The 26,949-nt window shown below is 33.6% G+C and overlaps 2 protein-coding genes across 4 annotated transcripts in view; one reads left to right on the top strand and one right to left on the bottom strand.

Annotated features, from left to right (window-relative positions):
- Positions 1 to 2,350: 2,350 nt before the first annotated feature.
- Positions 2,351 to 20,904, bottom strand: LOC113518611 (GATA zinc finger domain-containing protein 14). 3 transcript variants are annotated; one of them, XM_052892252.1, is made up of 3 exons: positions 20,784 to 20,904; positions 5,163 to 5,196; positions 2,351 to 3,992 (listed from the first exon to the last, which is right to left on the bottom strand). In XM_052892252.1, exon 3 carries the CDS (start codon positions 3,955 to 3,957, stop codon positions 2,503 to 2,505), a length of 1,455 nt encoding a protein of 484 aa, XP_052748212.1. In that variant the 5' UTR covers positions 3,958 to 3,992; positions 5,163 to 5,196; positions 20,784 to 20,904; the 3' UTR covers positions 2,351 to 2,502. The 3 variants fall into 3 exon arrangements, with proteins under 3 accessions (XP_052748212.1, XP_052748213.1, XP_052748211.1); XM_052892253.1 differs by lacking the exon at positions 20,784 to 20,904 and adding an exon at positions 10,308 to 10,325; XM_052892251.1 differs by lacking the exon at positions 20,784 to 20,904 and adding an exon at positions 7,175 to 7,286.
- Positions 20,905 to 22,064: 1,160 nt separating this feature from the next.
- Positions 22,065 to 26,949, top strand: part of LOC113513613 (uncharacterized) — a 58,480-nt gene continuing 53,595 nt past the window's right edge. Inside the window, exon 1 of the mRNA XM_052892316.1 lies at positions 22,065 to 22,320. The gene's annotated coding sequence lies outside the window, so the exon portion shown is untranslated. The remainder of the gene's footprint in view (positions 22,321 to 26,949) is intronic.

The raw sequence follows: 26,949 nt of genomic DNA, 5'->3' as shown, positions 1-26,949 counted from the left end.
GAGATGTGATACATATAATAATATAAATATTATCCCTACTCATTATTATATTTATATACATACACCTACACACACATATATATATATATATATATATATATATATATATATATATATATATATATATATATATATATATATATATATATATATATATATATACATATTATACATATACATATACATACATGGACATAAACGCCTACACAAATACATAAAAATATATAAATACTGTTCACGAAAAGTATGCAAGTAATAAGTATGCTAACCAGACATATAAACACATTAAGAAGATGACAACTTGCTCAAATAATAGTTCTTCAGTTTTGTTTTAAAACCAGCCGTACATTTTATATTTCGTAAGGAAACTGGTAAAGCATTCCAAAGCCGTACAGCTTGCACCGTAAATGATTTGTCATAAAAATTTGAGAAATGTACCGGAATCTTCAGCTGAAGGCCCTCAGAAGACCTAAGATTAAAAGAATTGACGGTATGCAAGAATTCAAACCGCTCTCTGTCCCATTCGTGTTTCAACCGTAAAGCAGCTGTGGTTGCATGGCTGTGTTTCGGTTTGAACGGTGGGATATGGCGTGAATTTACTGAGTACAGAAGAATAACACCTGAGTCCTCAGGAATGGCAACGCATGGGGAGTATCATGGGCGAAACAGTATATTCTGTTATGTCCATGGTACTGCTCCTGTCTATAGGCGACGGTTATCACTTTCCATCAGGTGTGCCGTCAGCTTGTTTACCATTCTAAGTTGTATAAAAAAAAAAGATATACTATTAAGATATTGGTCCTATTGAAGTTTTATCAAAATCGTTTCAGCAATTCAGTTGAAACGATTGAAACGATCCACAAAAGAAGCCAGTGTTTGTTGTGAAAAAAAAATCTTAAACTATTTACCCATTTATTTAACTATTTATCAATTCGTTTAAAAAAAAAGATAACAGAATTGGAATCAAATCAAATATTTTTTTTTTACAATTTGGCTTTTACTACGAAGTGGCCAGTTATTTTAAAAAGGTATAATAAAAGAGGTCGTGTATTAAACACATATTTCTCAAGCTTTATTAAATTACATTATGATTATAACATGGTACATATAATATGGTAGGATAATAACAAGCAAGTAACATTTCAATCTATTCCCATAAACAAATCTTATGGTTTTTAGACAAGTGGCAAATTACAGCATACAACGCGGTTTCAGAGATGTTTCCTCCCACGAACACTCAGGTCATGGAATGAGCTCCCTGCCGAGGTTTTCCCAAGAGACTAAAGCGTGGGGTTCTTCAAAAGGAGGGTAAAGAGGTTTCTTCAGGGTCGGCAACGCGCGCGTAATACCTCTGGTATTGCAGGCGTTCATAGGTTACGGTAACCACTTACCATTAGGTGGGCCGTATGCTTGTTTGCTACCTCAGTTGTATAAAAAAGAAATTCAGAATTTCATTTCGTGGTAGACCCCCAGATTAACCCCTCTAGACAAATAGTAAACGAATCCATCGATGGGATTGTCATCGCTCGCGAATCAATGAAATAGAATGAATGGTATCTCATTGGAATTCATGGTCTCCATTGAAGCTGGGATTCTACCATATAATGAAATTCTGAATTTTCGGACTCAATTTATTGTTTTCGTTCATACCGAAATCGGGCCAGTAAATGGAGTTTAACATTTCGTTCATCATATATCCTACCATAAAAGTCCAGAGGAATTATATTTTAACATTTATAATGTTCTTAAACGCTATGTATTATGTAATTTTAACAACAAATATTGTGTTTCGTTCGGCTACGAAATTTACTACTGCAATATAGATATATTAGAATTTCAGTTATTTTTTTTTATACAACTTAGAATGGCAAACAAGCTGACGGCCCACCTGATGGAAAGTGGTAACCGTCGCCTATAGACATGAGCAGTACCATGCACATAACAGAGTATACTGTTTCGCCCATGATACCCCCCATGCGTTGCCATTCCTGAGAACTCAGGTGTTATTCCTCTGTACCCAGTAAATTCACGCCATATCCCACCCTTCAAACCGAAACACAGCCATGCAAACACAACTGCTTCACGGTTGAAACACGAATGTGACAGAGGTGCCCAAGCAATCGACTTTTGTACAAAGTCTCCCTCTCCCTTCAATAACAAATTATATAATATTAATATTAATACATTAATAAATATATTAATAAAAAAAATAACACTCAAATCAATGAATAATCATAATATATATATATATATATATATATATATATATATATATATATATATATATATATATATATATATATATATATATATATATATATATATCAATTAATTTATAATCATAATCCTACTTAATACAAATCATTATACAATTTGAAAATCGATAAAACATATAACAAAATATCGTAGATTTCATCAAATTTTTTTTCTTGAATTTTATACTTATATTTCTTTTACTTTTTATGTTACAAATTCTTCTCTTACATTTATTTCGTCATATTTTTAAAGAAGGACATAAGCACTCTCTCCACTATGCTGTTGTACGTAAACAAGTAAAGGATTCACTTTCCTTCCATTGGTTTCCAAGTCTTCCAAAAGAGCTCTTCCGTTTTCTGCTAGATTCAATGCCATTAATTCTGGGGCTCTCTTCTCTCTTGAATTGTTAGAAGAATCATTAACGGCCGATAAATTAGCTTCGTTAGAAGAATTAATATTGATTTCAGAATTCTGTGATGTAACTGCATTGCTGATTGGTTCATTTTGTACATAAACCAATAAAGGATTTACCTTCTTTCCTCTCTGTTCCAATGTTTTTAAAAGATTTATACCGTTTTCTTGTAAGCGCAATATCTTTAATTGAGGTGCTTTTTTGCCTTTTGTATTATCCGTAGGAAGATTACTTACATTTTCATTATTTGATTCATTACTTGAATATTGCTCAACACTTTCGTTAGAAACATTAGAGGTGTTGTTATTTTCATTGTTTGAGTCAGTTTCTGTTTTTGTATTATTATCACCAGCATCTTCTACTGATGTTTCAGAAACGTTCTCTTCTGAATTCTCTGGTATATTTGCTCTGTCGATCTGTTCTGTTTGCTCTTGTTTTTCTTCTACTATCGTTGGATATTCATTGACATTCGTCGTATTATTTATATTTTCGTTATCTGAATTAGTGTTTGCGGATTCGCGGACGGTTTCGTTGGATAAATCAGGAGTGCTGATCTCCTCAATTTGATTTTCATTATTTGCCAAAGGTTCATTATGTTCACTATTACTATCTCTGTCTTCTGCAGAATTTCTAGAATCAGGAAGTATAACATGGTCAGAATTGTTATTCACAGAATTCTGTGGTATTACAATTACTTTGTCAATTTGATCTTCATGTTCTTCTACATATACCAGTACAGGATCAGCGTTCTGTTCAATTCTATTTTCTTGTAGATCTAATACCAATACCTGTGGGACTGTTTTGTCGTCTGAGTAGTCCTTGGGAAGATTGACGTCTCTCGTATTACTTACATTTTCAGGGATTACATTAGAATTTGTAACTGATTGATCAGTTTCATCGGAAGAATCGGCGGTATGGTTTTCTTCGTTATTTTCATCATTAATTGGAGTATGTTCACGTCCATCATCATTATTATTATTGTTAACATCCTCTATTGATTTATCCGATCGTAAATTACTTTCAGGGTCATTATTTTCAGGATGGTTTACTTCAATTTCTTGATTAATCTCCTTTATATTATGTGCATGTGATTGATATACCTCAGGACAGTTATTGACTGTTATTTCTAATTGGATATCTTTTTCTTCTATCTCATCGTCTGAATGTGCTTCAATATCGAATTTGACAAGGCGAATATCTAAGTCTTCGTGTTCCAGCATAATATTATTTATATAATCTGTTAGTTTATCAATTATTACATTGATTTCTTCGTCTCTCTCTGGACTCATTGGGATACAATGTTCAGTTCGGCTAGTGTTGGCATCTAGAAAAACATATACGTTATTTTTTACAGACATGGGACAGATAAAGGAAACACTAAGTGTCATGTCGTATAGGAAGTTTAAAGATATGGCCTGAAATAGACTTGACTGGATGAGAATGAATGAATTAGTAGCCTCGATAAAAGGAAACTCTTAAATGAAACGAATAATAATGGTATATGTAAAAATAACATTGATAACTGTCACTTATAGACATGAACAATAATACCATGGGCATCATTGAATGCCCATGATAATCCATTCCTGACAATAAAGCTATTGTGTGCCTCTGTATCCTGTAATTTCTTGTAATAGGCCATCCCTTCCTTTCTCGTGGGTGTCGTAAAAGGCGACTAAGGAAACTTAATGGTCGAGCATCACCAAAATCTAACTGCACTTGCCAATACGCTTGCCAAGCGTGGCAACTACTGACAAAATCCCACAACCAGAAGAGACCTATATTCAGCAGTAGACAGAAAAAGGCTGATAGGGTGATGATGTTGATTATGATAATTTATAATTTTTGATAATTCTATCAACTCGTGCGAAGCCGAGTCGCACCGCTAGTTGCAATGATAGAGGACAGAGAGATTAATACTTGATTGTGGGGGGAAAGGAATTGTTAGTAATGGAGACTGAGAATCCCATTGCTAGCAATATACCCAACCAGGTCGACCTCCTCGCGGTTCCCCCTGGAAACTATCATGGTTAATTCCTGATGAATTCACCATGATGGGCTAACTGGCCTGTTTTCATTCTCATCTATCACCCTTCACTGGTGCTCCGCCAGCGTATCCCGTTAGCGCAGGCGGCGATACCATACCATTTTCACTCATAAAAAAAAATACTTGATTGTAATATAAATGTTAAGATTACCGTGAAGCAGTTGTGGTTGCATGGCTGTGTTTCGGTTTGAAGGGTGGGATATGGCGTGAATTTACTGGGTACAGAGGAATAACATCTGAGTCCTCAGGAATGGCAACGCATGGACGTATCATGAACGAAACAGTATACTCTGTTATGTCCATAGTACTGTTTATCTCTATAGGTGACAGTTACTAATTTCCATCAGGTGGGCCGTCAGCTTGTTTGCCACTGTATAGTGTTGCATAAAAAGAACTTATGCAAGCTAACAATCCTAACAATTTATTTAGAGAACAAAAAATAATTACCAGATTCAGTTTGCGCCAAAATGTTGTGAATTATCTGAAACAAACAAAAGAAAAAAAATTCACTCATATATATATATATATATATCGTCATAGTCGTAGAATACTGACGGATCTGACAAATATTACATATAAAGATCCGTCAGTATTCTACGACTATGACGATGTATAACTGCAAAGAAGCCAGTTTCGATTCTCTACTCCAGAAGTACTGGAATGCTATTTATTGTCACGAATCCAGTGCAGTTGGAGACGGATAGCGGTCCACGACGACTCCAGCGACGTATGGGGGGAAAGGATTGTTAAAAATACCGAATACTTGTTGTTGATAATGGCTGAAAATATTTGATATTTATAGATTTTGACATAATTTTTAAAATTATTGTCCTATATCACTTTTTGTCTTGTCATTCGCTCTTCTAATAAAAAAATATTTATTTATTTAACTCTTTATTGCACCATAAATAAAAATATACAATGACAAGTGAATAATTCAAGTGAAATACAGTAACATAAATACAGATTGAAATATACACATAAAGGTACAAAAGGCGGTCTTATCGCTAGGGCGATCTCTTACAGACAACCTTTAGTTAAAAATGCACAATTCTCTCTGAATAAATTTTTCCTTTCTAATAATCTTTTATTTTTTTTTTTAACTCTCCGTTTAATTTGGGATTTTTGTTTTTTAACATGTCAGTCCCATAAAATCTAAACAAGTTATCTACTATTACAATTATGACTAAACAATACTGCTTACTAATTCACTTAAGCACAAAGCAATTTTGGTAGTAGGAGCATGCATTATGCTCTAAACAATCCACACATCAAATTTATTACTATTAAATGTTTTTAAAAATGTTTCCCTTCCCCTTTGGTTCCTATCACATTCCATCAATAGGTGCTGTACATCTTCAACTTTTCCACAGACAATGCAATTTGGTGAATTTTCGTTTTTTCATTAAATATGCTAACTTTTTCTAATAAGTCTAATATATAAAATTCTCGTGTCGCGGTGTTTGTTACCAAACTCCACCGAAACGGCTTTACCGATTTTTATGAAATTTTGTGTGCATATCGGGTAGGTCTGAGAATCGGTCAACATCTATTTTTCATACCCCTCAATGATAAGGGTGACCCACCCCTAAATATTTTTTTTGTATTGTTTTGACAAATATTTTTATTTTATTATTATTTAGCATTGAAAAATACATACAAATGCAAATTTACACGCTTTTACGATCAACTGTTTTTTAATCGCGATTTTTATATACCGCAATAGGGTTGCAAGATGGCAATCCAATATAATAATTGTAGTACGATAAATTTTCATGTATAGTTCTCGAAATAGTGTATATAGTAAAACAACGTTTGCCGGGTCAACTAGTCATTTTATATATTCGACGATTTACAACATTTGTCGCATTGCTAGCAATATACCCAGCCAGGTAGACCTCCCTGGAAACTATCCTACTGAATTCGAGATGTATTCATCACGATGGACTAACTGACCTTTTCATTCTCACCTATCATCCCTCACTGGTACCTCGCCAGTGTATACCGATAACGCAGACGGGGTTACCATCCCATTATCTTCAACGATATATAAATGAAATAGTGTATTTTTTTTATTTACATACATACTAAAATTACATATATAAACGAATAAATATATATAAATAACAAATATACTTACACATATATGACATATACTACCTTCTACCCAAAGGTTGTCTGTAAGACATTGCCTAGCAATAAGACCGCCTTTTGTACTACACTATACGTATTGAAAATTGTTCAACAAATCATGTTATGTTGGTGCAATAAAGTGTTAAATAAATAAATAAATAAATACTATATTATACACGAAATTGAGAATAATATAAAGCACTTACTGCTCGGATAAAGTAAAAATGTGAGCGTGAACGCTTGCTTTGAAAAATAATGTTTTAAACGTAATATACAAAGAGTTCTTTATACTGCGTTTTAAAATTTCCAAACGAAATTTTACTTACACAGAATCCGAGAAATATGTATAAAGGCAACTCCATGTTGATCCAAATCTAATTGGTTTTGTTTAGGATGAGCGACGCAAACGGATTACAAAACACAACTGAATAATTCGACTCGAATAAACAACGTTAATTGTGTAAAATAATTTTAAACAATTGTACAAACAAAATTATTTTCGAATAATAATCGTAGCTTAGGACAGTTATTCTCAATGTGAACAGTAACAACCGTTCGGGGGTCAAAGCGAGGTAATAAAAAACTCAAATAAAACCGTGAACTAATGTCATTGACGTAGGTATTTAGAATTATTTATCTATCTATCTATCTGTCTATCTATCAGTCAATCAACCAACCAATCAACCAACCAATCGACCAACCAATGGACCAACCAATCGACCAACCAATTGACCTACCAGTCGACCAACCAGTCGACCAACCGGTCGACCAACCAGTCAACCAACCAGACAACCAACCAGTCTACTAACCAGTCAACTAACCAGTCAACCAACCAGTCGACCAACCTATCGACCAACCAATCGACTATCTATCTGTCTATCTATCAGTCTATCAGACAACCAACCAATCAACCAACCAATCGACCAACCAATCGACTAACCGGTCGACCAACCGATCGACCAACCAGTCGACCAATCGATCGACCAACCAGTCGACCAATCGGTCGACCAACCAGTCGACCTATCGGTCAACCAACTAATCGCCAACCAGTCGACCAACCAATCGACCAACCAGTCTACCAACCGGTCGACCAATCGGTCAACCAACCGGTCGACCAATCGGTCGACCAACCAGCCTACCAACCAATCGACTCATCAGTCGACCAATCAAGTAACCAATCTATCAACCAATCAAGAACCAATCAAGCAACCAATCAAGTAACCAATCAATCATCTCTAAGCATGAATACAATAACATAAAAAGAAATATTACACAAAAATAACAAATATAATATAAAAATCTTTAACTAAAACAAAAAACGTCTCCCACATTGGTTACGGAATGAGCTCCCTGCCGAGGTTTTCCCAAAAGACTACAGCATGAGGTTCTTCAAAAAGGAAGAGAGTAAAAAAAGAGGTTTCTTCAGGGTTGTCACATTTTAATTTGAAAATTAGTTGTGTTACATTAAAAAAAATGTATTATTTGACGCACATAAATGCAAGATCATCATTTTCTTTAATATAACATATGATTTTGTTGAAAATTATTTATAAATACATTATCACAATATGATATGCACACTTGTTACAAACACGTGTTCAATTAAGCTTAAATTTGCTTAAACTTGTCCATTTTCATATTTCATATATGTTTCATATTTTTTCTAATTTTTATTACAAAAAATTAGAAAAAATATAGTGTGACTACTCAAAAAAAAAATTACATAAAATTATCATGATATTTAATAAAAAGACATAATATTTTTGACAGCTGACTATAGTTTTATTTAATTATTTATTCATTCATTCATTCATTCATTCATTCATTGCACCAATTCAAAATAACAAATACAATTAATTTAATTAGAAGTGATACAAAAAACAGTGTTATCGCTAAGCAATCTCTTCTAGACAACCTTCGAGTAGAGGGGGGAAAGGGATTATTAGTAATGGAGACTGAAAATCCCATTGCTAGCAATAAACCCAACCAGGTCGACCTCCTCGCGGTTCCCCCTGGAAACTATCATGGTTAATTCCTGATGAATTAATCATGATGGGCTAACTGGCCTGTTTTCATTCTCATCTATCACCGTTCACTGGTGCTCCGCCAGCGTATCCCGTTAGCGCAGGCGGGGTTACCATACCATTATCACCCATCAAAAAAAAACCTTTGAGTAGAGGACATTGAGAAAAAAAAAACAAAAGACATAGTTAACCGTTTATGATCTATAGGACTCGACAAGTTGTAACATAACAATAAACTTATTAAGTATTTGTGAATAACACTCTATTTTCAACGTTCAATAGGATTACATAACGTTTTTACTAAAGAGCTTGTTAGACCTACAATAAGATTTTTTACAAATAAATCTGTAACTTTGCTCGCAAATTCGTCAACATGGTAAATTAAAAACATAAACGTAAAATAGCAGGTAGCAAACCCACGCAACACCAATACCGGTTGTCGACATTCAAAAATACTTTTTTCCTCAAACATGCTTGGAAATGTGAGCATTATTTTGACAATCTTCTTAGAGATAAATCAAAATTGCCGTACTGGCCAGATACATGCGGGCAGCGGCCGGCAAAACTTGTATGAAAATCCATATCTGTCGTGTTTTGCGGCCAGATAAATTACTATGTAAACTCATATCTGTCGTGTAATTTAAAAATGGAATGACCTTTTACTTCGAAACATGGCTACCAAGGAAGTAACTAATAAAATGTTTTATTTAAATTTCGAACTAGCTTGCAAATAAAAAGCTGTTTATTGAAAAAAAAAACAAAAGAACATTATGGCGCGTAAAAAATTATTATTGTTCGTTATTCGTCATTGAACTTAAAAAGTAAAATTGTGTTTTTGATTTCCGCGCATTGTTTGAGAAAAGTACTATACAAGCCTTGGCCACAACTAGGCATTGATGGACTCACGTGTATGTGCCTCGACTACGCCTCAGCCCACATGTGCACGTTCGTCCATCAATACCTCACTCAAATGTTACTGGCCGCTGCAGTAATGTATAGTACATTACTGCAGCGGCCAGTAACATGTAGCCATTTTAAAGAAGTTCCGATACTGGAAACGAATTGTTTTTCCATAACAGCACTGATGACAGCGTCATCAATGGAATTGCTCGGTAACAATGATGCGGTCCGACGCGATCTTTTTTTTATGTAGATCAAATCAATTATTAAATAAACACATTTACGATTCAGCTTTAAAAGCTTTTACCACGTCATATTTTCTCTTTCTTTCTCATAAAAAAAAAAACAAATCTACAAGATTTTTAACCCATACATTATAGTTTTACTAGCAGCGCTCGTTACGTCTCTCCTCTTACGAAATTTAATCTTTTTCCATGAATTTGACATACTATACCATAATAGGGTGGAAAGGAACTGTTAGTAATGGAGACTGAGAATCCCATTGCAAGCAATATACCCAACCAGGTCGACCTACCTACGGTTCCCCCTGGAAACTATCATGGTTAATTCCTGATGAATTCATCATGATGGGCTAACTGGCCTGTTTTCATTCTCATCTTCACTTCCTTGCCTTCACTGGTGCTCCGCCAGCATATCCCGTTAGCGCAGGCGGTGTTACCATACCATTTTCATCCAATAAAAAAAAAACTTTTAAAAGAATAAAGGAAATTGCAATAACAATGTAATTACTTTGAAATTCGTGTAATAGTCTTTAAGAAAGCATAGACAAGCTCTAATTGCATTTTTTTTAATAATCCTTGATAGTTGTGGGCGGTGGGCGGAACAAGTTTGAGAACCTTTGGCTTAGTACAGTTAGTTTAACAACAACAGCCAAACAGATCAACTTTAGACGTCAACGAATTAGGATCAATAGAAATAACACTATATAGAATTCAACCTTATGTTTTAAATATATTAAAATGGGGACATACAGCCCCATCACTAGTAATTTACCCTTTTAGATCGACCTCCTTGTGGGCCTCTATGGAAACCGTCGTGGTTTATTGTTAACGAATTCGTTGCAATGGACCAATTATTCTTACTTATCAGAGGGAGACTTTGTACAAAAGTCGATTGCTTGGGTACCTCTGTCCCATTCGTGTTTCTACCGTGAAGCAGTTGTGTTTGCATGGCTGTGTTTAGGTTAGAAGGGTGGGATATGGCGTGAATTTACAGGGTACAGAGGAATAATACCTGAGTCCTCAGGAATAGCAACGTATGGGGGGTATCATGGGTGAAACAGTATACTCTGTTATGTCCATGGTACTGCTCATGTCTATAGGCGACGGTTACCACTTTCCATCAGGTGAACCGTCAGCTTCTTTGCCATTCTAAGTTGTATAAAAAAAAATTCCTTAACAGTACTCCACCAGGGGGAAAGGGGTTTGTTAGTAATGGAGTCTAACAGCTACACTGCTAGCGATATACTCTATCAGGTAGACCTCCACGCGGTTGTCACTGCAAACCATCGGTGTTAATTACTGTTGAACTCATCAGGATGGACTACCTGACCTGCTTTCATCCTCACCTGTCATCATTAACTGGTGCCCCGCCAGTGTATACCGATAACGCAGGCGGGGTTACCATTCCATTATCACCCCATAAAAACTCCTATAAAAATTAAAATAGCAATTTTTCGATCGTTTTCTTTAGATTAAAAAATGTATCAGGCGTTTTATCAATAAATTTTCTCTATTTAATATTTTTTTTTAAGAAATTTGATTCAAAAAATTACAAAGAAGTACCTTAAAACGAGAACTACGGACAGTAGCCCTGCCTTCTTCTAATATAATACCATTTCTTTCTAGCATTAAAACAATTCTGTTCCACAAAAGAAACTATCTTCAAATGTGGCAAAACTTGGTTTTTTTATTACAAAACTACTAAACCGATTTATTTAAATTTCTCTTGGACTTATCTTCAAGTATATCTTTCCAGATAAAAAAAAATATTTATTAGAACTAACGGAGTTACGAGGTACCAAACATGTAAAGTAATTAAATTCAAATCGATGACTTCCTTCTTTTTGAAGACTGTTGAAAATAGCGGGAAACCTACTAGAGATAGAAGAGAAGCAAACTGCACTGTCAACGCAAATGCCTTCCTAACAAATAATAAAAAAAAAACTAAAACGCGGGAAACATGTGCACTATAATTCCTTAGCCTTTCTTACATTAAAAAAAGCGAGACACCTACTAGAGGTATAATTACACAATCAACTCATTTGCCTTCTTACTAGACAATCAAAAAGAAAACGAAATCGCTGTAAACAGGTGCACTATCATTCCTTTGCCTTTCTTACATTAAAAAAAGCGAGACACCTACTAGATAGAGGTAAAATTACACAGTCAACTCATTTGCCTCCTTACCAGACAATAAAAAAGAAAACAAAAACGCTGTAAACAGGTGCACTATCATTCCTTTGCCTTTCGTACATTAAAAAAAGCGAGACACCTACTAGATAGAGGTAAAATTACACAGACAACTCATTTGCTTCCTTAACAGACAATAAAAAAAAAAAACAAAAACGCGGGAAACTTATTACTAGAGAATGTTTTCCTCAAAGAAACAAATGTTTTCGCAAACAGGATTATATATATAACTTAGATCATGCAATCATACATTAAGCATGAACATAAGTTGAGAAATAGAACAAGATAATATGTTTATTTTTCCCTAAAACTTAATCTAGCTTACAAGCGATTTCCAACTTTAACATTCGAATTTGAAAAGTCATTTTCCGATGTCAAACTATGTTACAGAATAACCTCGACCCGTTTTAAATGAACCATAACACAGACAATATGTGAATAAGTACATATTTATGAAAAAAATATTTACTCGAAATTTCTTTTTTTTATGCAACTTAAAATAGCACCTGATGGAAGTTAGTAAAATATATAGTTAATATATATATATATACTAGCTGACTCGGCAAACGTTTTACCATATACATTATTTGTGGAACTATATATGAAAATATATCGTACTACAATTATTATATTGGATTGCCATCTTGCAACTCTATTGCGGCATATAAAAATCGCGATTGAAAAACAGGGATTGATAGTAAAAAGGTGAAAATTTGAAGTTGTATGTATTTTTTAATGCTAAATCATAATAAAATAAAAATAAAAAAATTTTTTTAGGGGTGGGTCACCCTTATCATTGTGAGGTATGAAAAATAGATGTTGGCCGATTCTCAGACCTACCCAATATGCACACAAAATTTCATAAAAATCGGTAAAGACGTTTCGGAGGAGTTTGGTACCAAACACCGCGACACGAGAATTTTATATATATTAGAATTTACGACTACGTGACCAGTTTTCTTTACTATCAACTGATACTGATATTCTGTATAATAAAGTCATCAGTTTACGAAATGATGACTCACTAATTTGACAGTAATAAAAATACTTACAGATACTGATATCGTCATAGAAAATAAAAAAAAAATAGATAACAAATCAGACTGTATAAAATTACAATACTATATATATTTTTTTTATACAACTTAGAATGGCAAACAAGCTGACGGCCCACCTGATGGAAAGTGATAATCGTCGCCTACAGACATGTGCAGTACCGTGGACATAACAGAGTATACTGTTTCACCCATGATACCCCCCATGCGTTGCCATTCCTGAGGACTCAGGTGTTATTCCTCTGTACACAGTAAATTCACGCCATATCCCACACTTCAAACCGAAACACAGCCAACCAAACACAACTACTTCACGGTTGAAACACAGTTGTTTGCCATTCTAAGTTATATAAAAAAAGGCGTTTTTTTTTTTTGGGATTACGGATTAATGGTATTTCAATTAATTTCAATGGAGAAAATCGCTTTGAGATACAAGCAATTTGACATACGAGCAAGGTTGCGGAACGAATTAAACTTGTATGTCGAGGTACCACATTTTTTTTTTATAGGTGGAAATGGAATGGTAACCCCGCTTGCGCTAACTGCGGGGCACCAGTGAAGGGTGAATTCATGATGAATTCATCAGGACTTAACCATGATGGTTTCCAGGGGAAACCGCGAGGAGGTCGACCTGGTTAGGTATATTGCTAGCGATGGGATTCTCAGTCTCCATTACTAACAATCCCTTTCCCACCGGTACCACTGTATTAGTTAAATACACGGATGTATGTATGGAAAGGGCATCAGACAGAGTCAAATACCGATAATGACTACTTGGTAATGGAAACCTTGATGAGATAGAAAAATACAAATATACAAAGGGGAATATAAAACAAGTTACATAGCGAGCCACTATCAAGACCTCTGACACCGCATCACCAATACACTTTGCTTCGGAATTATCCAAATACATTTTCGTTAACAATTTTTTAATGATAGCTTTTGTAAAAATTTATTTTTTATTTATTTTTTAACGCTTTATTTGTACCACTTCAAGAATAACACAAAGATATATATATATATATATATATATATATATATATATATATATATATATATATATATATATATATATATATATATATATCTTTGTGCCAAGCCAAATAATATAATAGTAATTATAATCTAGATAGAAATAAATAATCTAAAAAAATTTCCTTCATGTTACTACAGATGTGTACTTTTTAATATATTTTTTTCTGTTTTGTAGTCTCGAAACTATGTATGCACACTTTACATTTTAGTGCATTATTGCATTGTTAACCTTTTTGGTTCGCTTGTGAAGAACTTTTTAAATAATTGGTCAGAAATTAAAATAAATGATCAATTTTTTTTTTTATTTTGACAGCTAATTATGACGTTTCCATTTTTTTTTTTTTTTTTTTTTTTTTTTTCTTTTTTTGTGGCGTTCACCCCGATATTAGGGTATTTTGCCAAGAACAAAACGGGGAAACGATAATAGTAATAAAAATACCTAACACAAACGAATTTAGAAAGGATAAGGATTAGGTCTAGGATATTTATAGGATATGAAACATATACTTGTACATATGAGAATATACTTATAAATATATAGGAAAAGCAATTGATGCAACTATAAATGTATTCATGTAATATAACTAAATCTTAATATTGTTATCATATATATATGAAGATAGTATTTTATAGATAATAGGATCATTGGAAGAAAGTAGAGTAAGAATAGAAGTTGGGAATGGAACACGGATGGATCGGAGATGATTAAAAAGGGAGGTGTGGTCAAATTTAGAACATGAGAAGAATATATGATTCAAGTCCGCCACTTCAGCACCGCAATTACACGACGAACTTTGTACAATACCAAGCTTGTATAAATGAGAAGGTGTGCATACGTGACCTAGACGCATACGAGTTATAATAGTTGTTGCGGTCTTTCCAAGCTTTAATTTACAAAACCATGGTTTGAAAGGAATATCGGGTTGTATAAGGCGATAAAATCTTCCTTTTATTGTACTTGTTTTTTCCCAATATTCCTTCCAGGCATACCTTAAATATATTTTTGGGAGACAAGCTAGGTCACTACAGTAATTATGATACGGATACATATCACCACAAGTTACAGCCTCTCTTGCAATAAGGTCAGCTTTGTCATTGCCGCTAATACCACTGTGTCCTGGTAACCAGGCAAAAGAAACGGAATACCCTCTCAACATGCAAAGATAAAGACTTTGTCTTATGTCACAAATAATGGGATAAACTGGTTTTGATTTAAACGGATATTTGGCTAGAGCTTGCAAAGAGCTCATAGAGTCAGTGAAAACTATTGCCTTATGTAATTTCATTAAAAGTATATATTCTACAGCTTTTAAAATACCATAGCATTCCCCGGTAAAAACTGAAGATTCCGGTGGAAGTTTAATTTTTTGAACGATATTAAATTGTGAATGAAACACACCCACACCTACACAACCGCTATTGTCTGGTTTTGATGCATCAGTAAAGATGTAGTGCCATTCATTCCATTCAATGTCAGTTATAAACATAAATTTGGCATTCAATTCTGAATCATTTTTTGATAACCCAAAATCATATTTAATATTAGGAGATAAAACTAAAGATTGATATGAGCATTTATAAATGGGAAAACAGGACGATGTAAAAGTGGGAGATTCTATGGATTTATATTTTTCATAACTTTGTATTAAACATGGAGGTTTTTTATGTTTCCAATAAGATGAAGACGAAATAAAGATATATAGTTGAGATAACTTTTGAATAAGCGGATGATCAGATAATTGTAAACAACGAAAAAAGAAGCGATCAGATAAATATTGCCTTCTTAAAACCAAAGGTGGATCACCGACTTCGAGCTGTAAAGCATTGATTGGACTTGATTTCATTGCTCCAGAGATAATCCTCAAGGCCTTTGATTGAATTAAATCCAATTTCTTAAAAGCAAATGAACTTCCTGGAGCTAACAAAAAAGTTCCATAATCAATGACACTCCTTATAAGACCATTATAAGCAAGTTTTAGTGAAACGGGATGTGCTCCCCACCAAACTCCAGCAAGGCACCTAAGAATGTTGAGGTTACGCTCACATTTCGTGGAAATATAATTACAGTGGGACAGACCTGTTAATTTATTATCTAGCACGATACCTAAAAATTTAATTTCAGTCTTTATAGGAATGTATGAGTTATCATAAAGCACCTTAATTTGTTGCGGTGATCTCATTCTTGAAAACAAAACTACACTACTCTTGGTTACAGAAAGATTAAGACCATTTGCATCTAACCACGTTTTTAACAAATCTAATGAATCAGATAATTTGTCAGAAGCAGATTCTATGGACTTCGCAATAAAATATAATAAGAGATCATCAGCATATTGTAAAATTTTGACGGATTTATCAAGGAATGATTCTAGATCGTATGTGTATATGTTGAATAAAATTGGACTGAGAACAGATCCTTGTGGAAGGCCTTTCCATACTGTTCTAGATAATTTGGTATCTTCATCTAGATCCATATGTATTGTTCTTTCTGATAAAATATTAATAATGAAATTAGAAAGCATTACCGGTACATTTAAAGCTTGTAATTTAGTTTTTAAAATAGAAATTATTACATTATCATAGGCAGAATTTATATCTAAAAAGGCTGAGAGGATTGACAAATTTTGTGAGAAAGCTATATGAATATCTGAAATAAGAATGCTCACATTATCTAAGGTGCTCTTACCTTTCCTAAAACCAAACTGGTTCGGGGATAGTAAGTTATTACTTTCTAAAAACCATTCTAGACGGTTCTTCACTAAATGTTCAGCTAGCTTTAGTAAGACAGAGGAAAGTGCAACAGGACGGTATGAAGATGGTTCAGAAGGTGGTTTATGAGGCTTTAGAAATGGTATAATAATCTGAGACTTCCATGAAGTAGGTATATTTCCCAAAATAATTATGGAATTAATTATATTTAAAAAGTAAATTAATGTCGCATCGCTAGCATTTTTAAAAAAGAATACGGTATACCGTCTTCTCCCGGTGCAGAGTCTTTAATACAAGCTAGAACACCTTTAAGTTCTACAAGAGTAAAAGGAGACTCAAGTTCGGATAATTCGTCAGAGACGGATAGAGAAATATTGTAAAGGCATTCCGGCACATAACTAGGAGCAAGGCGATCTAAAAATTTATTCGCTAAAGTTAAATCGAGTGCAGAACGTGATGTATGATCACTAAAGGTAGATCTGAATCTTTTAATATTATTCCAAACGACTGATGAATTAACTTCTGGACAGATAGAAGAACAAAATCTTCTCCAACCTTCCAATTTCTTTTTTTTCAGTAGTTTTCGAGTAGAACGTGAAACTGCGGTGTAAATTTCAAAATTTTCTGATGTCATGTAATTATTATAATTTTTTTCAGCCTCTTTACGATTTTTAATTGCTTCCGTACAATCTTTGTCCCACCAAGGTGGGGAGGGAATTTTCCCTGAAGCACTATTTTTAACAGGAAATAATAAATCAGCAACCTCCTTCATATTAATTATCAAGTCATTACAACATTGATGTTCATTTCCATGATAAACAATAGGTAACTCCGATATTTTATTATCTAAATATTGTTTGTAAATATTCCAGTCTACATTTGATAAATTATATTTAAGTCGAGGACCACTCTTTCGACTTGAGGGAATGGAAATTGGAAAAGAAAGAATGAGGGGAAAGTGATCGCTTCCGAAGGTAGAGGAATGAGGATACCACGACAGTGAAGAAGCTAAATCAGAAGAACATATTGAAATATCAGGAGCACTAAACCCTTCATTCGGTGCAGTTCTACGTGTCGGTACATCGGAGTTAATAATACATAAGTTGTAAGTGTCAATTATCGTCAGGAGTTTTCCACCATAAAAATTAGAAGTAGAACTGCCCCACGATTGGTGCTGAGCATTAAAATCGCCCATTACGAGAAAAGGTTTAGGTAAAATTGAAAATAATTGTTCTAGTTGTGAATATATTTGGCATGTAGGATCAGGAATATATAAAGTAACAAAACAGATACCATTTATAATTATAGCAGCTGCATTAATGCCGCTATATACAGGAAGCGAAAAAGAAGAAAAAAGAAGGGAGTTTTTGACCAATATGGCAACACCGCCATATCCGTCAGCTCTATCATCACGGAGACTTGTAAAGCCTGAAATCCTAAAAGAATATCCTGGCTTTAACCAAGTCTCTTGTAGAGCTATTATAAAAGGATTATATTTATTAATCAAATAAAATAAGTCTGATTTCTTATTTGTTATGCTACGACAGTTCCACTGAATTATTTGGATTTTGTAATCCATTGTGAGAAGTTAATAATTGAGAAAATACATTGTACATGGCATCGTTGGACGGTGGTAAAGTTGTTTGTATCATTTTTGATTGCGATAACACTTTAATAAGCATGAGAATAATATCAATGATGGATTGATTATTGTCAATATTATTTGATGATAATGCACAACCATTAGAGGGAGCAGGAATATTATATTCCTTAACTATGGCTTCATGGGCAGAACGATCATATCCTTGTTGTATTTTTTGAGGAGAGCGTGGTTTAAGTGTAACTGTTTTTTTATATGATGATTGTATATGTGGTAATGATGATTTCTCTTTAAGGAAAGAAGATTGAAAATGAGATTTATTGGAAGGAGATGATGATGTTAATACATCTGAATATAGTTTAGAAGTTGGAGGATGAAATTTTGATGCTTCAGCATAAGAAACACAACTATGGGCCATTGTTTCTTTAATGGCTTTCTGACGTGCATATTCAGGACATTTTTTACTAATTGCTGAATGAGAACCATTACACAAGATACAAGAAACATTTTCCTCATCTACTTCACATTTATCACCTGTATGATTTTGCCTGCATTTATAACACCGAGGATTTGAACGACACTGCATCTTGACATGTCCGAACCTACAGCAGTTAAAGCATTGGATAGTAGGGTAAATGTACAAATCTACAGTTAATGATGTGTAAAACATAAATACTCTTTTTGGCAATATTTGTCCATCAAAAGTAATAACAATGGTTTCAGTATTAATAAAACTTGGTTGTCCTTCATTAATTGTCTTTTTCTTTATTCTTCTGGTTTTTAGAATTTTCCCACAACCTATCGGTACTGATATATTTTGGATTACTTCCTCTTCTGTCCAATCTTTAGGAATACCCCTCACAATTCCCATACGGGTTACATGGAAAGAAGGTATAAATGCCTTAAAATTATGTGTCACTAAGTTACTATTATTTAAAAATGCATTTGCATTTTCAAAATTTGAGAAAGAAAGCGATAAACGGTTTCTTCCTATTCTTTTGAGGCTACCATTCACTATATTATTTATCTTATTAGTGTGTAAAAAGCGACCAAATGCAATAGGATGTAATGTAGTGTTATCATTAGGATGTGTTTCATTTTTTTGTACATGAACGACATAAGGTGCTATATCCTCGGCATTGTACAAAGTTCTGCTTAAAGTACTGGGTGGAGAAGCAGGTTTAACAGACTCGGTATTGTTTACAACTGGTATTGATACTTGAGTTTGATTCTCATCTTCAATACATTGACAATCACTATCTTTAATTTTAGATTCAAGACCCTTGGTGTGCCTCCTTCGTTTTTTATTGCAATGTTTGCAAATGCGACGTTCACCACGTACTCGCTTACGTTTAGAACTTGCAACGCTAGAACCATCTGTGTCCATACTAGATTCACCCAATATATCAAAACTATTATTGAATGGAATAGTTATATTTGCAGACACCTGGGGGGTTGTCCCCCCAGGGTCTATAGGTGGATCCATAATGTTAATATAGGTAATTTACTTACCAATATTTACAGCAACAAACACTATTACTACAAAATATACAATTAAATATACAATCTAATACACAATATATAAAAAAGACTAATCCTTATATAAATAAAAATAAAATTAATTTAAAGAAGATCAAAAAACACTCCCGCTTTTTTAAACGTTTCCCGCGCTTTTTTCCGACGTTTCCATTAGTAAAGCTGAAATTATGAATGCTCTCAAGTGCATAATAACTAACATTTTAGTTTAGTTATCAGACTATTTAAATAAATAATCATTCAAGGAATAGTGAAAAATATTTACTTTTAAAAATTTACAAATAATACAGACGTTTCTTACTTCCGGTGATACCGGCAAGTTAAATAAGTACCTGCTATCAGTGATTAGTGCACGTTCTTCTTAAATCTATATGCATCTCGCTCTCGCATGTTAGAGAATTGAATAATTATTGGCTCGACCGGCTTGGCGAATGACGTATGACGTTCGATGACGCATACTCCAGAATGGTCAGTGTTGCCAACAACATTTATTTTATATTTAAATAGTAATATTAAAAAAAAACATAGAATTTATTTGTAAAATTTAGATTTCAGTTACTAACATATTGTGTTATTTTCAAAATTTTTATTCATTATTAGTACGATATCTACATACATATATAATGGGAAATTAACGAACTCACTGTGTTTTGCTGTTTCAGACAAGTTTCGACTTCATTCGGAAGTCTTCTCCAGGGGTCATATAGCGCTTCGCGTCACAGCGTCTCTCACTGCGAACCGCAGCTTACATAGCACCTGAAGATATCAATGCAAGCAGGAGTGGAGGCGGAGATATAGTAATTATTTCACATTTTTCACTTTAAAAACTTTGGAGTAAAATTATAAAACAAAAATAATTAATAGATTGTTTTTGAATGTACAAATGAAATCCATTCATATGATATTTCACTCCGACTAATAGATGAAGATTAGAATATTCAAATAATTTAAAAATATTATTTCACTTATTCTTTTTAAAATATATATGGACCGAGAAATAAATCAATAACATTTATAATCGCTGAAAGAATACACCATGATGAACTTACAAAATTGTACCGTAAGGGTTCCATTTCATTATTTTGATACGAAGCCCTAAAAATAAGAATAGTTGAGAATATAATTTGAAGATTCCTTACTTTTTAACTTTAATTTTATTTTATTTATTGCACTCATAAATTACAAGGATTACATATGTTTACAGTGTCCAACTCCTTACATAATACTCTGTTGTATATAACAATGTTTCACATATTTAATTTATTTATTTTTTATATTTTAATATATTTCGTTTTATAACATAATTTAGAATAACCTTTATAATTATGTATGAAAAATGGTTATCAAAAAAATAACTATATACAAGTCTTCAATATACTTAAAAAAAAAGAGATGATAGCACTATGCACGGCTCTCATATATAAATTTAAAAAAGCATTGAATTTATATTAAAAATAATTTAAAAAGCATCAATATTGATTAATTATAATTTATTCTCTACTTTATTTTCATCGTTTAATTAAGATCAAATTAAGCAATCTCCTCTATAATTTAATAATTCAATGTCGTTTTACATAAATTTGATGGCAAATTGAATTAAATTGTATGTGAAATAAATTGTATTACATAATTCAAAATAGTTTGCAATCGAAAATATACCTATATAAATATTTATACCTATATAAATATCTATACCTATATAAATTCCGTATATATTTTTCTTGACTGCTAGATAAAATTGTCATATAAATTGTATAGAAAAAAAAGAAAAACAAAAGACATGTACACAAAAACATACAAACAAAAAACACAATAAATACATTACAAATATAAATTGTTTCCAATACAAAAGAACCTTATAAAATATTGGTAGCATTATTAAACAATATTTATGTGGTAGATTTCTTTTGTGTGATACTGGCAATATTTTATGAGTAGCACTCGTGCGCAGTTTATTCGCGAATTTGTACGCGCTCGTCTTAAAGTTTATAGTTGCCGGAAAACAAAATTCTAAGAACAGTGCGTATTTGTGTTGTAATAGTTTTGTGTGTAATTGGTTTAAAATTAGATTTTTAACTGGTTAAATATCTGATTTGAATAGTGAAAAGTTCAATAGTGGAATATTAATTTCGGATTTTTTACACATTCAATCGGTACCACTATGATTGTCCAACTACTGAGGTGAGTGGCCTAATTTTACCTTCGCAGTTTTTATATTTGCACTGTGCAACAAAAAATCAATTTTAACAACAGTTTGACTGAATGTCCATTATTACATTGAGTGGGTACCAAACACAATAAAAAAAAAGTTAACTTCGAGCACAGACTTTTTCTTTTTTTTTTTATCATTTCTAAAGGTCTTCGTCTTTCACTATTTTGAAATAATCTAATATGAATTCTCTGTCTAAGTGAATAGAGTTCTTAATACAGCATCCAATTTTTGTTTCCTGGAATTTAGCGCCAATTGTAAATTTTAGCTATTCGCTTTTGTCACATATTTTTTTGCTATTTTCTTTTATATTTTTCTCGTCAACCAACGGTCAAGTTTATGAACTGGTTCAGCTAAAATATATGCTTATTTTTAATTCTCTTCAAACAGAATTAAAAAAAAAAAAACAATAGCAGTTTATTGCATGCAAAGGAATAGTTCCATAAGTATGAAAAGTTATATGTATTTATAGGACCAAAAAGCAATTTTAGTTATTTTAATTATGTAAAATTTATATAGTTAATATAAATTTAATACTTTAATAGATAGATAGATACTCTTTATTGTTTCCTCCAAAAGATTACAACAGTAAACTTATTATAAATATAAATAATTGCAAGAAATAATCACAATGAGAAAACATTGGGCGACCTTATCGCTAAAAGCGATCTCTTGCAGGCAACCTTTGGATGGAGAGGAGTAATTATAAACAGTTTGGTGGGAGGCACGATGAAAAATTTTGTTAGTTCTATATATGGGAGATGTGATACATATAATAATTAATTCTTTTTTTAATTCTTTCTTTATTTAATAACAATTTACACCTAGTTACATCTACTAGCCACCGAACTAGGCTGAGCCTGTATCTCAGTGGTTAGTTACAACAATTAGTTCTCATTATTCAAACAAAAGCAATTTATTTTGTAATTAACACTTTATTATATTGGTAAATCAATTTACTATTACTATAGTTGTCTGGAAAGGATTGATTTAGAAAAAAGACCTTTTTGTACTTCATAATTATGGTGTAATATTGTGTTTTTGAGAATTATTAATAATGTTTCTAATACCCTCCATTGCTAGCAATGTTATATATATACATATATATTGACCTATACACAATCCCTCTTGCAGATCATTATGATTTATCTATGTGTATATATTAATATTATAAACAGGGAGACTGTACAAAAGTCGATTGCTTAGGTACCTCTGTTCCATTTGTGTTTCTACTGTAAAGCTATTGTGTTTTTTTTGATGGGTGAAAATGGATTGGTAACCCCGCCCGCGCTAACGGTGGAGCTCCAATGAAGGATGATTGATGAGAATGAAAACAGGCCAGTTAGTCTATCATGATGAATTCATCAGGAATTAACCATGATAGTTTCCAGGAGGAACCATGAGGAGGTTGACCTGGTTGGGTATATTGCTAGCAATGGGATTCTCAATCTCCATTACTAACAATCCCTTTCCCCCTGAAGCAGTTGTGTTTGCATGACTGTGCTTCAGTTTAAAGGGTGGGATATGGCATGAATTTACAGAGTACAGAGGAATAGCATCTGAGTCCTCAGGAATGGCAACGCATGGGGGGTATCATGGGCGCAACAGTATACTCTATCATGTTCATGGTATTGCTCATGTCTATAGGCGACGGTTACCACTTTTCATCAGGTGGGCCGTCAGCTTGTTTGCCATTCTAAGTTGTATAAAAAAAGAGGGGGGAAAGGGATTGTTAGTAATGGAGTCCCTCTCTGTTGCTAGCAATACACCCAATTAGGTCTACATCCATGCAGTTCTCCATGGAATCCACTTTGTGATTTATTAAATAGCTATGTTGCCAAATCATCTAGTAAAAAAAAATTGCCCCAAAAAGAAGAGGATTAAAGTCAATATCTGTCAGTTTTAATTCACATTTACATTAAGTATTTTTTTCTCTTGTTATTCTTTATTGTACACAAAACATACTGTTAATCACAATTCATTATAAACATAATGTACAAAGGCGAGCTTATCTCTAATAAGAGATTTCTTCCAGGAAAACCTTTTCTTGTAGATTGTGTTATATTAAAAATAAATCTACAAATTACAATCGGCTCTTCCATAACAGCTATAATCAGATAGTATCTTGTGTGAAAATTTGCGTTTTGAGGAGCAGTCCACTGACAGCTCTCTCAGAGTGATTTTGTAAAGCTCATCAGGCAGGGGGAAAGGGATTGTTAGTAACGCGAACTGTCAGTCCCATTGCTAGCAATATACCCTATCAGGTTGACCTCCACGTGGTCCCCTCTGGAAACCATCATGCTGAATTCCAAGTGTATTCATCATTGGACTAACTGACCTGCCTTTTCATCCTCACCTATCATCCATCACTGGTGCTCTGCCAGCGTATACCGTTGGTGCAGGCAGGGTTACCATTCCATTATCATCTATTAAAAAAAACTCTTCAGGCCCTAGTGTCAAGATTCTATACAAGCCATCGTCTCAGTCTTGTAGATTGTCATGCTGTGAGTAGTTCTCCAGCCAGGTCATTCGTATGATTTATAAGGCGCTATTTATATTATTTGCTGTTCGCCCTTATCCCGTCTTTATCCCTTAAATACCTGAAGTTTCAAATTTGATACCGGGGTATAAATCGCATTGGGCGCCTACAATCGATTTTAATATAATATTTGGCTGTTTACATGTTACCAAATGTTTTTTCCAAATAAATATATAAAAAATGTCGTTTTGATTTTTTTTTACTATTTTTCCCCATTAGTAAACACAGTAAAGGGTACACTTAAATATTTTTATTTTAATACATAAAATCAGGCTTTTAAGGGTTAAAAGCCAAAATTGCTGCACTAAATTATATGCGGTTTTCACCGTTGTGGTCCTGAAGCACTGATTTAAAAATGCGCGTGTATATTTTATCTTATTACGCAACCCGAAAGTGGTATAATTCATTGATTTTTCTACTTCTGTCCTTTGTCATTTTTTTTTTTATACAACTTACAATGGCAAACAAGCTGATGGCCCACCTGATGGAATGTGGTAACCGTCGCCTATAGACATGAGCAGTACCATGGACATAACAGAGTATACTGTGTCGCCAATGATACCCCCCCCCCCATGCGTTGCCATTCCTGAGGACACAGGTGTTATTCCTCTGTACCCAGTAAATTCACGCTATATCCCACCCTTCAAACCGAAACACAGCCATGCAAACACAACTGCTTCACGGTAGAAACACGAATTGGACAGAGGTACCCAAGCAATCGACTTTTGTAGAAAGTCTCCCTCAGGTAAATATACTTGCGTTCTCTTAAAAAAAAAATTGTTTATAGTTTACAATTACTTCAACGAATGAAATTTATTTGAAAGAAGAATGTTATTTATATAGGTAATTATATATAATACCTAGCCTTTTTTTTAACGTGAGGAAATCTTCCAAAGACTTTCCCAACTGCTGGAGGGAAGGCAGAGGGAGTGTGTGGGATTTTTACCCACTAAAACCTCACGGTCCCCGGGCTCCCAGGTTGCAGACGACCGGAGCGATATAATACCTAACCTAGGTTTATTTGTCATTATCTATAGGTATATAATTATTAGTCAGTCTGTCTTATTTATTTACGTAGGTTTTTAAGGTAAAATCCAAGTTTTTTTTTTTTATCGGTGAAAATGGTATTGTAACCCCACCTGCGCTAACGGGATACGCTGGCGGAGCACCAGTGAAGGGTGATAGATGAGAATGAAAACAGGCCAGTTAGCGCATCATGATGAATTCATCAGGAATTAACCATGATAGTTTCCAGGGGGAACAGCGAGGACGTCGACCTGGTTGGGTATATTGCTAGCAATGGGATTCTCAGTATCCATTACTAACAATCCCTTTCCCCCCAGTTGAAGTCTTAGACTGTACCTACATAAAACAATGAATCCCCAAAATTCTAAGTCTTATCTGTGCAGGTCATAAAACAAAAAAAAAGAATAAAAACAAGTATAACATGAAGTGAAAGGAGGCAAAGGAATTAGGGGTCTAACAGCTCCATTTCTAACAATGCTCCCTATTAGATCGACCTCCACGCAGTTCCCCCTGGAAACCATCGCGGTTGAGAGGAATAACAACTGAGTCTTCAGAAATGGCAACGTATGGATAGTATCATGGGCTAAACAGTATACTCTGTTACGTCCATATTACTGCTCATGTCTATAGCAGGTGGGCCGTCAGCTTGTTTGCCATTCTAAATAGTATAAATTACAAGAACTTTCAAATTTATTTAGCACTTGCTGACTATATAAATAAACATACAGTCATCTTTAAATCGAAAGGGTTCATGACGTCAATGTAGCGCTCCAATTTATCGTACCGGGCCATCCCATTTTAATACTCTGGAACTTCTGTGAAACACAATTGTCGAGATAGCAAATATCCTTGGCCTAATTAAACCTTATGACATTGACATTAGGGTTTAATTTGTAACATATAATAACTAGACATCATATCACGTGTTTTTTTTTTTTTTTAATATTGGCAAAGGGCTAGTGTTGCCCATTATGGTACTAACAATTTTTTTTTAAAGTATACGAATATAGAACAAAGCCTATAATACAGCCTTGAT

Source organism: Galleria mellonella, unplaced genomic scaffold (genome assembly GCF_026898425.1).
Source record: "Galleria mellonella isolate WM207_F2 unplaced genomic scaffold, CSIRO_AGI_GalMel_v1 utg150, whole genome shotgun sequence".
Lineage (NCBI taxonomy): Eukaryota > Metazoa > Arthropoda > Insecta > Lepidoptera > Pyralidae > Galleria > Galleria mellonella.
The sequence above is the reverse complement of the archived record's forward strand: the minus strand, read 5'-3'. Positions and strand labels throughout refer to the sequence as shown.